This window comes from Poecilia reticulata, chromosome 3 (genome assembly GCF_904066995.2).
Source record: "Poecilia reticulata chromosome 3, P_reticulata-male-v2, whole genome shotgun sequence".
NCBI lineage: Eukaryota > Metazoa > Chordata > Actinopteri > Cyprinodontiformes > Poeciliidae > Poecilia > Poecilia reticulata.
In genome coordinates this window covers 8,775,601-8,790,533 of record NC_088832.1, presented here as the reverse complement: position 1 = coordinate 8,790,533, position 14,933 = coordinate 8,775,601, and the positions used below count along the sequence as shown (strand labels likewise).

General features: G+C 38.0%; 1 protein-coding gene across 1 annotated transcript in view; it reads left to right on the top strand.

Moving 5' to 3' along the window:
* Window positions 1–763: 763 nt before the first annotated feature.
* igdcc4 (immunoglobulin superfamily, DCC subclass, member 4) overlaps window positions 764–14,933 on the top strand; it is a 58,659-nt gene continuing 44,489 nt past the window's right edge. Inside the window, 1 exon segment of the mRNA XM_081605013.1 lies at window positions 764–1,685. Coding sequence (XP_081461139.1) covers window positions 1,619–1,685 — 67 coding nt within the window. The 5' untranslated portion in view covers window positions 764–1,618.

Sequence of the window (14,933 nt, the reverse complement as noted above, 5' to 3'; positions counted from 1 at the left end):
TTTTACACCAGCAGAGGAAGAAGGATAAACAGTAAAATTAGAGCCGAACAACAATTGCAGAGGACACAGTAATTCTATCTGGCTCAATCTCATGATCCAACACCCCAGACATTTGTTTTTAATCAGACACCTGGGAGCTGCATCCATCCCATTTCATCAGCGCCAATCAATCCTGCATCAGTGAATACAGCGAGGGGGGAAATCTGGTTACATGATATGTTATTACCAGAAGGAACAATTTCATCTCAGGCTGGTTTAGTTTCACTGTTTCATTTTGTGTCAGGCAACATAAGAATTTATAGCCAGAATAGTAAAACAAAACTTATTTAATAGCACATGTTAAAGTTGTGGAATTTAAAAAAATAAATCAGCACAAGACTTTCCTTTTATCTCAGGGAGTTATTTCTGCTAGAATGTCTTGTCATATGGTCTGGAACTTCAGTAAAGATTCGTGTTCATCCTGGCAGCTAGTGCTGGTGAATGTTGGGGATGGTTCTGCTATCAGTGATGCTGAGGGCGCTGCAGGAGGCGAGTCTTTGTCTGCACTGGGTAGGCTCTGCTCCAGCTGGCTCCTGCTATGTGTTTACATGCAAAAGTCAGTGGGTCCCTCAGCACATGGAGCAGTGGTGGGGGCAGCAGCTGGTTGATTGATTGGGATGCAGAAGAAGCCCTCCCCTTCACCAGCCCACCTCTTTTTTTAAAAACACAGGGAGCACATGAGCCCCTCCTGCCCCCCCTCCCCCTTTCACTTAAAACCCTGATGTCCTTTACTAACAAAGGTGCATGCTTTCACACAACAATGCTACAAAAAAGCTTTTAAGAATGAATGTGTGGTTATCCAAATAAATTGCTCTCACGTTTTGTGCAGCTTCTTGTCCAGAGCTCCTAAAAATCGCTATCGTACATCCCACTACACTGGGTTCTTTGGGGGGCAACGCATCAGTAGTCTTCACAGACACCCATCCGGACCGTTCTCGACTATTTATTTTGCTCCAGCACATGCAGAATCCTTGTACTAGATGACCCCCTTCCCATCACCCCCAGTGCGGGCAGCCATGGGGCTGAGATGCATTTGTTGTAACAAATTTTCAAGTGCATTTCTAGCCGGCAGCGTGTCTGGTACGAACGGGTCCCCCAAGGGCGAGAGGAAAGCATGGAGTCCAACAAAAAGAGAAAGGCGTGTATGCGTGTGTGTGTGTGCGTGTTTGTGTCACCAACAGCTTCTCTGGACTCCGGCGGACTACCAGCCAGCCACTGTCTGGTAAACGGGCGCGTGCGTGAGGGAATACGTGTGCACGTGTGCGGCCAAGCGTGTATGTGTGTGGTGTGGGGATAGAAAAGCAGCACACACACACGCTTAACATTCGCTCGCAACATGGCGTTGAAGCGCCGAGAGACACGATAGCTATTCCCCGACTAATGCGGTGGTTCTGCGCGGAAAGCCCTGGGACCGCTGCCCGACAGAGACCCAAACCTCCACAGAGACTCCGTTACGCACCGCCGTGGACAATAACGGATTCCAGCGTGTGCATGTCGCCGTGAGGGCTTGAAACTACGGTGTATGTGATTGTATACAGGCGCACGCTTCTACCCCGCTGGTGGAAATCAAAGGCTGTACATGGCGGTGGAGAGTATAATTTGGCTGTTCTGTCTTTTTTCGCTGTATTGGGGTCCAACCAAGCAAGGTAAGGGTCCTCTTTTTGTAATCATGAGGGGTGAGGGGGGTTGTTTGTATGCGTGTTTGTTTCGGCGGGGTGAACTGGCCGCTCAGATTACATAGAAGTGCAGTCGGCACCAAAGTCGGCTTCCAAACAGACAGGACAGAGCTGCTGGGGGGAAATTTGCACCTTGCGCCTTGCTGCGTCTCCTCAGTAATCCGCCTTCACCTCACATGGCCTCTGTGCTTGTTTATGAGATCGGGGGGTTGTGTCGGTGCTTCGGTTGCCTCTCAGCAAAGAAGGCGTCCGTAGGACTCCGGTTTTGTCAAGTTGCAGAAGACCCGCATGTTAACACACTGGGGCTGCCACGGCTGAACAGGGAAAGTTTGGTGGCTCAGTGTGAAGACAAGTGAGTTCTGGCTTTCTGTCCACCATCTGACCCGACCCCCCCAAAAATGAAAAGGAAGAAGAAAAAAAAAGCACATTATATCTTTTCAATCCACGGCAGAAGAAAAACACAAAAGGTCTGCAAATGATAAAATAAAACGATGAACATATATCATGATTTGCTTTTATTTAAGACATAAAAGCAACAGTTTGGTTCTCTACTCCTGCAGAAATGATGTCTGTCTGCTCCTTGATTATTCCAGTTAGAATAACGGTGTAACATTTATTTATTGTTTGTTCCAATTTAATAAGTGAGTTATAGAATAATTCATTTAAATTTAATTAGAATTTGACTGTAGAACTGTTTGCCAGTACGAGCAATATATTGTAAAAATCACTGTTTTACTGAGTTAAAAAGAACTACATTGTTTACAGGCATGGAGTTCAGTAAACCGGGGTTTATATATGACTAACCCAAAGTTTTTCTTATTGGGACAAACCTGCACACTATGATGTTTACAAATTCACTAACCTGTCAAAGAAGGATATTTAGAGCTACATTTACAGCAACATTGTTTCTCAAAAGCAACAAAAGCATAGCCCAATTTTTTTTATGTCAGCAACTTTCTAAGCAACTTATCTCATTCAAATGTCTGTAATTCTAATGAATTCAAGAAAATAATAATTAGATTTTGCGAAGAATATTTGATCAGATAATAGATGAGACAGATTAAAATGCAAAAAGTCTTAATCTTGAGTGCTTGATCTCTTTTAAATGTCATTTACAGCAGTGATACAGTTACAGTGTCTCTGGAGTGTTCTAATGATTGACTAATTTCTACATAAAACAATCAGATGACAGGACTTAACAGACAGAAAACCCCAGCAGACACTCACACCGTGTTTATGCTTAGCATATCTGCATGTGTTAACTGTCAATGTAATCTAATCTTGTTAAGTTATACCGTCTAGAAGACACACAGTATTAATAATTATGGGGTCTATGCCGAGCAAAGAGACATTCATGAGCTCGGTGAAAACAGTTACTTTATTTTAGACACGGCATGTTCCTTTTCCTCCCAATTTGCCCTCCATTCACCATTCAGCTGGTAAATTTATTTAAGGCTTTTCAAATATCAGTTCAAGGCCATTTCAGATGGAAAACTAAAGTTTGCATCAGATCAGAAACTTCTAGATCTGTAATTAAATGGCTGAAAAAAGCCTTTCAAACAAGAAGCTGTTAAGAACCTATAAATCATCAAGTTGGACAGAAGAGTGGTAGTCTCACAGGTTGATGGAAGATAACTTTTTACAGCACATCCTATTTTATATGTATAATGGGTTTAAAGGGCATGAAACTAATCTATACTAGGAATTTGCATGCATCTGAATAGATGTAGTAGTCATAGACAGACAGGTAGATATCTAAGCCTGATTTGCTTACTTATAGTGTCAGATGGTTGGATAAAATGTATAGTTTATAGGTCCATACATATGGGGCTTTTTGTGTCTTAAATCGAAAAAGTGTCTACGTTCCACTACATACTGCAAGTTTTGCTGCTGTTTTAAAATTAAATGTTTTTAATGATGTAGTGCATGGATAACCACGCATTACAGGCCCCAAGTAAGTTAGAATAAAATCCCCCCCCATTGAGATCCTCTTTATATGAGTTGATCCCACAATGGAGGCCATCACACCTAGAACCAGAAATCTAGTATGTAGGTTGTCTATTGTGATTTCATCAAATAAGTCTACAGAAATGCGTATGATTTGTTCAATGTCTATGCTTTAATTCTTTGAAATGTTTAACTTCTGATCAACTAAATAATGCTTGTATTCAGTAGCTTAACATTAGCTGAATTCTTGGTAATGAAATTATCCTTCTTATCTCATGCATACTTTAGCTAACAAGCTTGTTTTTTTCTGTTAGATAAATAGAAAGCTAGTATACTATAATTATTATTTGGTATTCAGCATTATTTCTTTGGAATATTCTGTTTAAAGCCACATGCAACTGCATTGGATTCTTGAATAAGACAGATAAAACAGAGGAATAAAGGTGGAGTTGAATATTCCATAATTTATCATCTTAAATTATGATAAATAATTTAAGATTATTTATCATAATCTTAAATTATGATAAATAATCTTATAATTTAAGATAAGATTAAATTATGATAAGATAATTAATCTTATCATAAATTATTACAGTCATTCACTGTTCCAATGAACAGTGATGACTGTTCATTGGATCAAAATGGTGTGTGAAATGTATTTACTGTGTGTTTAAAATGCCATTAATGTCTAAAGCAACTGTTAGCAGGTGGTTCATTCATACATCTACAGTGTTCTCCTTATCTGAAATTGGGTTGTAGGTCCAGGAGGGAAACCCAGATTTGTCTTTCCCCAGTGACACTCTCAAACCCATTCAAGGGATTTCTGAGTTGTTCCCAGGCTAGATATGTAGTCCCTTCAGTATTTTGTATGCTTCAGAGGCCCAGTATTTTCTTCACCTGAAGTTGACATTTGATTGGTTGTTTATGTTTGCTGTAGTTCAAGTGCAAGTCTCAGTCAAGAGCGGTTTTCTGAAATGAAAACTCTGGAAGCCAACCGTGTCAATCAGGACTGATCACCCTGGGATACTATTGTAATTATTTACCCTCTTATGCTATGCCAAGCTTATTAATTTTGAGTGAAGCTCTGCGAGACACCATTTTCATATTTTCCACTTGTTTCAGCTATGTCTTTGAATCTTCAGAAACGGTTTTTCTGATTCCAATCCAAATCCAAATAAAAGAGCCTCCGGACAATCCAAAAGCAAACATCAGTGATTGTTCAGACAATAATTGTTGGAATAAATGTTCAAAGTCTTCTGAACTTGTGTAAATTTTTATTATTTGGAACTCAGCTTTTTGAATTAAATACAAGTGGGCACACTGTAATTAATAAATCCACGGTTCAGATGCATATACAAACGCCTCACACAATAGTTATAGAAACCAAAAGGGTGCATAAATCTGTGAGGTTTTGTGCTTTAATATCTGCTCGCAAAAGCTTAGAAATAATAAATATTTAACACAAAAACAAACGAACACAACACTGCTTAGAAATCTACCAAAGGCAATCATAACAGAGCCAAACTCAGTGACCAATCTATGTCAGGTTTCATTCAAATAAATATAAGGCCTCAGCATGGATGGGCGGATGTGAGTTTTAGTTATTTGGTTTTGAGAAGACATGCTGCCAATCAAAACAAGGTTTTGATCGGGGCAGAGCCACTGAGAATGAGAGCTGAGCAACGGATGGGAGTCAACTCTTTTGATTCCCTTACAAAGAATCGGTTGTGGTGATCAAAACCCATCACTGTTCCATGTGAAGTAGAGTGAGAATGAGGGAAGTGTAAGGTTTCCCCCAGAAAACTTGCTAAGCCTGGTGGTTGGGATGCTCGGGAAATCATCCATCCAGTAGTCTGTTGTGTTTTTGAGTTAAAAAAAAAAGTTTAAAGTTGACAGGAAATTTGAAAATATCACTTGACAATTATGTGTTATTGAAAGATTAAGGTTAATACCAGAACATCAACTATAAAGTCTTAAAAAATGCTAACATTTTTAAAAGACTTAAATAAGTAATGTATAGACTTGTGGGGGCACAAAGTAAATCCTGGTGGCCCGCCAGGCTTATAATACACTGGGGAAAACCCTGAAGAAGAGCCCTGCGGGGCTGGAACCATCAATGACAAAGGGACAGTATTGTTTGGTCTTCTAGTCTACTATTGGAGCTGCTGTTTGTGTACCATCAAGTTAGAAAATAACTTGAGAAATAACCATCATTTCTGGCTTCATAATAATAACCTTAATCAATATCCTCTTTACTCGAAAAGACACAATGCAGAGAAAGCTGGATGCATTTTGTGTTTCGATTGCAGAGATAATGTGACACTGACAAAAAAATGTATGTTGCTGATGAAATGAAAATGCAACAATGCTTCCACTATCAGTGCAACTACTAATAATAGTGATATTTGATTTAAAAAATCAATATTCTGATAACTGCAAAAATTTACACACCTAAAATTTTGTACTAATTTGTGTTGGGAGAGGGAACTTTGCCTGAGTGTTCTTGTCATCATTGACTTTTGACATTTTAGAAGTTTTAATAGACTTTAAAATGTTTTTCATATATAAAAATTATTACAAAGTTTAGTGTTTTACAACCAGATAATTTTCTCCGTGACCATTTTGCAGACTTACTAGATTTTGAAAAACAGGGAGACTTCTTAATTGATGAGCTTTATTATGTGTCCAATAGTTCACTGCTTGGATTATTACCAGTGACCTTAATTTTGTTGCCGACCTTTGAGTACATTTCACTGACCTCCTAAACTGGAGTGTTAAGTGGAAGTGGCTGTGGGAATACAGGCTGGTAAGCAGCAGGCACAGTGAGGGATGCCCTAATGGGTGCCGGGCAAATTTGAGGTCAAGGGCTATTCCTACATGCACAAAGAATGTGCATCTGTTCACCCCAAGAATCAAACGGAAATATGTGCGCTACACTTAACACAACACAAGCAAATGAATTTAACAAAAGTCTAGACGGCTCTTTGTTAAACTCTGTGTTTAGTCAAACAATTCTGCAGCTATTAAAAAAGATAATTATCTAAAGTTATGCAAGGGTTTATGGGAAACTGAATTGGATTTTCAGAATAGTGAGTCACAGGTAGTGACTGAACACTGACCTGAAAAACACCATTTTTATCAGGCATGACTGCATGACTTGTAAAAACTCACATTTATCTTATCCCTGTGCGCTAACTAGTTTTTTTTTTATGTGTTTCTGCTTTGTCCAGCTTAAAACCCTCAACTCCCACTTTGGCAATCCACCCACCCTCCCCCCGGTACAATTCCACAGAAGCAGCAGAGTGTGATATGCCTTGATGAAACTTAAATGTACATTCATCTCTTCCACTGGTCTTGTCATGGTGCATTCGTCAAGCTGTGTTTTCCTCTTAGACTAAACAAATAGAGCATGTATGAGTTCTAGACAGGGCATTGACTGCAAGTATATTTCAATTAGTTTGTCTCATAGATTAGAAACCAGTAGTTATTCAGGAGTGGTACTGTTTTTTTTTTGTTTTTTTTTGCAACACTTTATAATGTGTTGACATCATTATCTGAAGTTCTAACAAAATGTCAGTGACGAGCTTTTCTCGGATACAAATTAGACATAATGTCTTCACTGTTTTAATTCTGAATCATTCTCTAATGGGCTGGATTGACATTCTCACGGTACTAACCTGTAGTAAAAATACACAGTACTGTATTTTGCAATTTAACTTTTTAAACAAAACTGTACAACATGAACCGATTGTCTTTATTTCTAACAAAAGCAACAATAATTCCTACTGCTGCAAAAATAATATTAATTCCTCCAGCTATATTCTTAGAAATCACCTTGATTTATTGCTACTTTGATTTTGATACACAACCTGAAGCAAAATTATACAGTAGAACAAACATATTGTCAATTAAGTAGTATTTCTAACCATCCTGCGTTGACTGTGGCTCAATGGGAAGAGCGGTCATCTTAAAATAAGACAGTTGTGGGTTTAATTCCAGCTTCCTCCCCTGTAAAATGCTAACCTCTCCTTGAACAAGACACTTAGTGTGTGACTGGGTGAATGCGGCTCGAATGTAGTCATAAAAGCACTACATAATTTCACTTCATCTAGCTGTAAGGGCTCCTTGTACAGAAAAAGTTCCCTGTTTGTTCTTCTGCCCTTCATTAAATAACACAAAAATAAAAAGCAAATTTCTTGGTTTTTAAGCTGAGTAGTTTGGGAACTAGCCTGCAGTCAGCTGCTTTACAAGCAAGCTGATTATAAGTTACCATGCATAGGTTTGGAACACTTTAAACACCCAGCCAGAATGCTACGTGAGACGCTATTGGTTGGTGTTTGCATTATAGCAGCCAATCCAGGAGCATCATTCATTTTTACTTGGCACTGATTAACAGCAGGACATAAGGAACTGCAGATGATTTTATCTTCTCCTGTAATGCTAAGGGAGTCTCTACTGTGTATTAGCGCATAGGTATATTTGGTGACATTAAAACAGGCAGTTCTAAACATTTTCTCAGGGCATTTCAAGTGTTAGGATTTCATTTATTTGCAAGTGGCTTGCATGTAGCACAAACAGGTTCTGCTACATGTAGCACAAACCAGTGTAATATTTAAAATAATGTATTTGATCATCAGAAAACCTGTTATCTAGATCAAAGAACCATTTATTACTTGTCATTTATTAGTCACAGTTGCTGAAGTGTAGAAAAAAAATAATGGTCAAAAACTGAAATCAGCTATTAAAGGTTTATCTGTGCATTCAAGCTTAATTCTGATGTTCCTGCACAGAATCTTTGATCCGTTTGCTTCAGTTTATGTAGTACAATTTATGCTTAACACATTTTACAAGCTAAAGTGGTGATTCATTCTAATGTGACATTGACCAGATGGGGGTGAAAAAATACTACACGTGGAATGCTTGAACAGTCAGAGAATGTGAATGCCGCACACTCAACTTTAAGGTTTTAGGTCATTATCAAAGTAATAGTTCCCTATCAGGGCCATTTGTCTTGATAAAAATGTTTCCTGCACACCTTTGATCAGACTCTGGTGACTGAAGTGGAAACTTGAACCTTCAAATAGGTACTTCATAAATCTTTTGGCGGTGTCGCAGTAAAACGCTTACTACAATTTCTTTAATGGGGTCTCTGTGGAGCGTCACAGGTGATGATATAAAACTGAAACAATCACAAGAACACTTTGAACTTGTACAGGGGAAAAATAATTAATAGAGTACTATATTTTAAAATAAAACATTAAATCACCCTAAAACTCACATTTTGATATCATAACTTTAATTATGAATTTCTCATTTTGAGAGTGTAGTAGGGTGGCTGTAAATATAATTGAAATAGTAAGTACCTAGAATAAATATATCCTTGTTGTTGTCAGGTTTGAGTAATTAACCCTTCTGGAAAGTATGTGGTAAATATTTTTGTAAAGCCAGCAATAAAATGTAGACAATAAAAATCTTAGTCACCTTGACAGAAATGGGTAGAAAGTGTTTTTGAGACAGAAAATTTATTACACAGCCGTGCTATGTTCAAAGTCCATTTTCTAACTTAAAGCACATGGCAGTAAAGTTGCACTGAAGGGTGTGGGTGCATTTTGGGGTTGACCATCTGTCAGAGAAGACCCATTTTACATACCTACTCATTTCACACGTTTTATTGCAGCTCATTTAGTCTGTAACTTAATCTTTAAAGTATTTCCCCTACAACTTTTAAATTGGCACTGTAATTATATCTTGGGTATTTCCTTGTTGTTTGGTAATTGCTAATACCAACTTCTGACAAGATACATATATCCTTTATGTTAAATATATTTCTAGTCTGGAGGCAACAGCACATTTAACATTTAAACATTTCTGCAAGATAATTTAGTCATATTTAGTAAGTTAGAATATCAGTGAAAAGTTATTTTATTTCAGAAACTATTGCTCTACCTGCAACCACAAGTATCTCACTAAGCATCTAAAATGAATTATGTATTCAACTTTCACGCCAATAATTACAGAACCATAATTAGTACTGATTCAGGTTGCAAGACTGGGCTTTGATTGCAAAGAAAACTACTTTTGTGTGTGTGTGTGTGTATATATATATATATATATATATATATATATATATATATATATATATATATATATATTATGCTTTTACTTGCACTGTGATATTTTAGATCAAGATTAATGTGAAATATGTCGTGGTCAGTGATGAGCTACCTTATGAAGAGAAGATATTAAAAGTCTGGTTGGTGTTTGCTCCCCCATAGAAAGGTTGAAACAGATGGTGGAGGTGCTGAAGCCTCCCAGTCATTTCAGGAAATACTGTGGATTGTGACAAAATGTCCTTTTGCAAATAGAATAGAATCATAAGCACTATGATATACTGACGAGGGAACATCTAGTTGGCAACCTTGTTAGCTTAATGTTTTCCATAACACATGAATTAGGTCCTCTATATTTGCCACGATGCGGCACTGACTGAATGTTATTAGAGATCCATGAGACCATAGGAGATTGTTGAATTAGTCTGAAGCAGGCCTTGGACTTAAGATTTTAAAGAAGCTTCAAAGTTTGTTTTATAAGTTTTGTTCAAATCAACTGAAAAGCTTTTGCTCTAAATATGTTAAATTTGTTTTCCAGAGAAGCTATATTCAAGATTAGTTTGAGCTGTTTGTGTACTTGACATAGGAGTACTAGTTAGACGTTTTAGAACTTCGGGTGACCCTCCGAAACCTAAGGGATTCATTTGTTTCATTGTCTCTCAAAAAGCTCTCATTTTTGTTTTCTCTCAAACTCTGCACTTGTCAATTTGTAAAATTGTTGAAGAAAAAACCTTGACATGCAGATGTAAGCCCTTGAGTGATTTAAGTACTAAACATTGTCATTGTAAATAGATGCAAAATGCCTGTGGAAGGACTTTCATGGCAGTTCTGGTGTAAATTCAAACACTTACTGGAGGGAGACGTTATTCTCTCGAAAATGGTGCATTTTAAAATGTAAGCATAAAAAAAAAAATTCTCCTTTCACATTTGTTTCTCCTCACCAAATAAGATTATTTATTTTTGTTTTCCTTTCAGCTGTATCCTATTAAAATAATTAAAGATCGATGCATGTATCTATAGTGTTGTTGAGAACTTTTGATCCCTCTTACATTTCTGACACCCATGCTTGAGACTTTTACAGGCTGTTTAGAGAACAGCTAATGGAACATGGCAAATTAAGCTTCTGTTTGTTTGTGTACGTGTGTGTGAGTGTGTGCATGTGCGTGTGTATGCATTTGGTTAGGTAATGCAATGTTCCCAGTGTTCCTCCTTGCTTGTCTGGGAGCTTGAGTGTGTTAGCTGTGATTTGTGACTGTATCTTGATCCATTCCCCAGAGAGCCGATACTAATTTAGGACGCATATTATTTAAAGATGCCCTGGGTTAAGTTATATTCGTGGAATGAATATGTTGATTTTTTTTTTAAAGGCACCTTGTGCTGTAGCAATTGCAGTTTTAAGTAGTCAGTATGATGGTGCATGTTTTTATTTAGTTGTTGGTGACGGTGGCTGTTGAAATGTCTGAGCATATGGCTCTGCTTGCCAGTTTTATTTCTGTAAACATCACAATGCATCGATGTGTTCATGGTGAACATCCATCAGTTCATAAGAAAAACCAGAGAGTTCTGGTCACGTGTATTTTGGTCATGGATATTTAATATCAATACGAAGGATTCTGAAAATTCAAGTCATAAAAATAAGCAATACAATCTGGAGAAAAACAATTTTTTTGTTTTACAGTAAAATGTAATAAAACTTAAAATGTTTTATTTTTTTGGTATTACAACATCCTCACCCACTTAAAATGCCTAATATCACACACAGCTGTAGCACAAAAGGTGTGCATCAGTAAAATATCATTAAAAAGCAGGGCTGCACCAATCCATCCCTAGAGACCCCTCTAGTGACCTTTTTTCATTCAGGGGATCACATTTTTTTTAACCCCTTAAAAAAGCATTTGAAATTAATCACTCATTTCACTGTCGACAGCGGTACAGAAGACTACTAAAAACCACCCAGTCTGTCCATCGTAACAAACTCACCCTGAAAAAAAGACTTCAAGCTGCAACTAGCACTGACTTCTAAAAAAATCACACAGTTGAACGTAAGGAGTGTGACAATTTTCTTCAGAGCGATTTCAGAGAGTGGTAGATGGCTTCAAGAAGCGTCTCACTGAAGTTAGTTTAGCCAAACGGGGGTTACACTAATTTGGGGTCAGTGGATTCTAGAGATAGATGTAGCAGAGTATCCCAATGTTTTCCTCTTGTCTTCTCCTTCACTACCTTAGACCTATTGACCAATGTCTGGACGTAGTTTTTGCTCGTAACATGTCCATTAGGACCCCACTGGTAACCCCAATTGGTGTTAACACAATTTTATCTCCCCAAAAACGAGAGTAAAAATATGTAAATGTCTGATTTTATGTCAACACAATAAGCACCAAGGCAGAGTCTTTAGGAAAAAAATAGGAGCATAATTTATAGCAACTGCTGAAGTTTTAAGTGAACTATGTTTAAAGTTGACAATAAACTGTTCTTGTACAAGATCAAGTTAAGCGTAAAACTATTATCATTTTAAAGTTGAATAGTAGATTAATAACCATCATTTTGTTATAATAATATCTCTGTCAGACTTTTCTAACATCATTTTGTGGCAGGTTTGTGTCTCTCATTGTTCAATGTGGTGGGAGTTGAAACTTGCACTATGTAACATGCCATGCAATGTGTCACATTACGGTTGTGGAGGACCGAAGTAGCCAGGGTTATAAACAATCATTAACTTATTGAAATAAACGCAAACACAAGGAAAATAAAATGGGAATTGTATCCTACATAGGACTCGGGACATGATAGCAGAAATTCAACAGGTGGATCTGGCAAATAACTGAAACTGGGAGGGTGACTATTCAGTCAGGACTGGTTGGATGTTTAGAGAAGTTTTCAGCTAAGAGGGAAACCAAGAAACTAACCAATACAAAGTGCTACGGATGACAGTGCCGAACTTTGATGTCTAATCTTTTTTTTTTTTCTTCAGTTACCAGAAAGACTCTTCATCCGTTTGTAAAAGTACAGAAATGTTAAGATTTCTCTCATACAAATGTTTTTGATTCATCTCATTGTCCTGAAGAGATGAAACCTGATTGAATTTTGCTGCTGCTGCTTTGACTTTGTTGTACTTTAACGCCAGTGAACAGAGAATATATTGTTGAGACACTTGATTGATTTACAGCACCATCTTACTTCATTACGTCAGGTTCTCAGCTTTCTGACATGTTCTGAGTCAAGCATTTACTGAGCAGTACTTTAGGTTAAAGGCTGTACAGAAATTCCTCTGGCTTCAGTACACAGGTTCGCTGTGTCACATCGGTAAGCTCCCCTCCTTTGTGTCCATCCGTCTGTCCGTTTTCTGCTGGTGTTTAATCCAGTTCGAGTCCATCCGAGCAGTCGGGTGTCTGAAAGGCAGGGTGCAGTGTGTTCTTATGAAAGCGTTAGCAGCCCTGGCAATATTCACTTGCTAATCGAACCGCAGGTCACCGGCTCTCAGTTTCTCCTTGCTGTTTGCTCAGCCTCTTGAGAGCAGAGTTGCTCTGTAGGAGGCCATGCAGGAGGGGCAGAAGTGGGTTATTTGTCGAGGTTTTACTGATGTGTATTCTGTATGAAGAGGCAGCTCTCTGACACTTCCTGTTCTTTCACTTGTAGCCCGCTAATATTTTCCTCCTCAACAGAACTAAAAAAAAGCAAGTTTTATGGATCTCCTTAACAAATATTTGTGCATTCGTAATGAGTATGCAAATGGTCCTCATTGACATGCAGCATACTATTCAAAGACCATACTACAGCCCTCTGACAGGAAATATCTTGCGAGAATCATGCTGTGAGCAGATGTTAAGCTTGGTCAGAGCCTCACTACAGTCCATGATGTCAAATGACTTATGCAGTGTTATGCCTCGTCCTGATCTTGAGTGAAATCTATGACCTTGAAGTGTTATATTGATATGCTTCAGCTTCATCTTTCAGAAAGGAGCAATGAGATTAAAACGAGTTGTTGCAAGTGTCCAGCGCACATGTTGCTTTTTCTTTAAATTCACATCGTCGTCGTCCATTTTCACGCCAGTTGGTCTAACAACAGCTTCGACCTCAAAAACTGGTGTTGCCGGTTCCTTACCATAGGATAACCGTGCTGTGAATTTGGATGTTTATATCCGGAACCTGCTGTGTTACTCCCATGTTAGCTTTGTTGCAAGCCTTGTTGACTCTTGTAAGTGCATCTGGCCCTTGACATGGTCATTTGGAGGCCCCATGCAGCTGGGGGGGCAGTACATGCAGGAGAGGAGCTCTGTGATTGGAGGAAGCTTGGCTGGTATGAATGAGCACTGTACACAGAGCAGCAGGCAGGAGAGACTCCAGAGGAACGCCCCCTCTCATTCTCTAGCTCCGCTTTGCCCCATCGCCCCACATCAGCACAACAAACTATTCCAATTTAACCAATGCAGTTGGTGTGAGACGTTTAATTTAGGGGCGCTCTGTTCAGTGTTTCTGAGTATAAATTGTCTTAATTGAACTTAGTTTTAAGTCATTTTAAAAGTCAATAAAATCAATTATATTTGAAAGATTTTCTGAAATCATTATACTCACTGATTTATTTAATTACCCAAATAAATTAGATTTTTTCTAACTTGTATACGAGGCAATACTTCTATGTCAATAAATATTTATTGATCAACTGCGAGAAACAAAAACATCCGCACAATCAAAATTCGGTGTATAAACAAGACAATAATAACATGCATTTAAATTGCGTATATCTGATTGACAAACTCTGATTAGTCAATTGGTAGCAAAAACTCACTTTTAGGTGTCACTGCATTGCAAAACATGACTTTCCTGATAAAATGTTTACTTTTTTTACAATGTGTACTGTTTTATGAGAGATATGTGGCCTAACTCTATAAACATTGTTGCTTCAGCCATTTGCTTCTATGCAGCCTTATGATTAACACAAAATTAAATTTACCTTGAATCGTGTCATTTTAGTTGTAGAGGTAATAAAAACATTCCTTACATTTCAGTTCAGCTCCGATTAAAGATCTGCCGTGAAAACTATGCGGCTGTAGATTTCACCTTTACCAAAATCTTTGAATTATTGTGGGCTTTTTAGGACTGCAATTCTGTTTCTGACCATTAAGTGGGTGTGAGAAAAACATTGGTGTATCTGTGGGAGAGG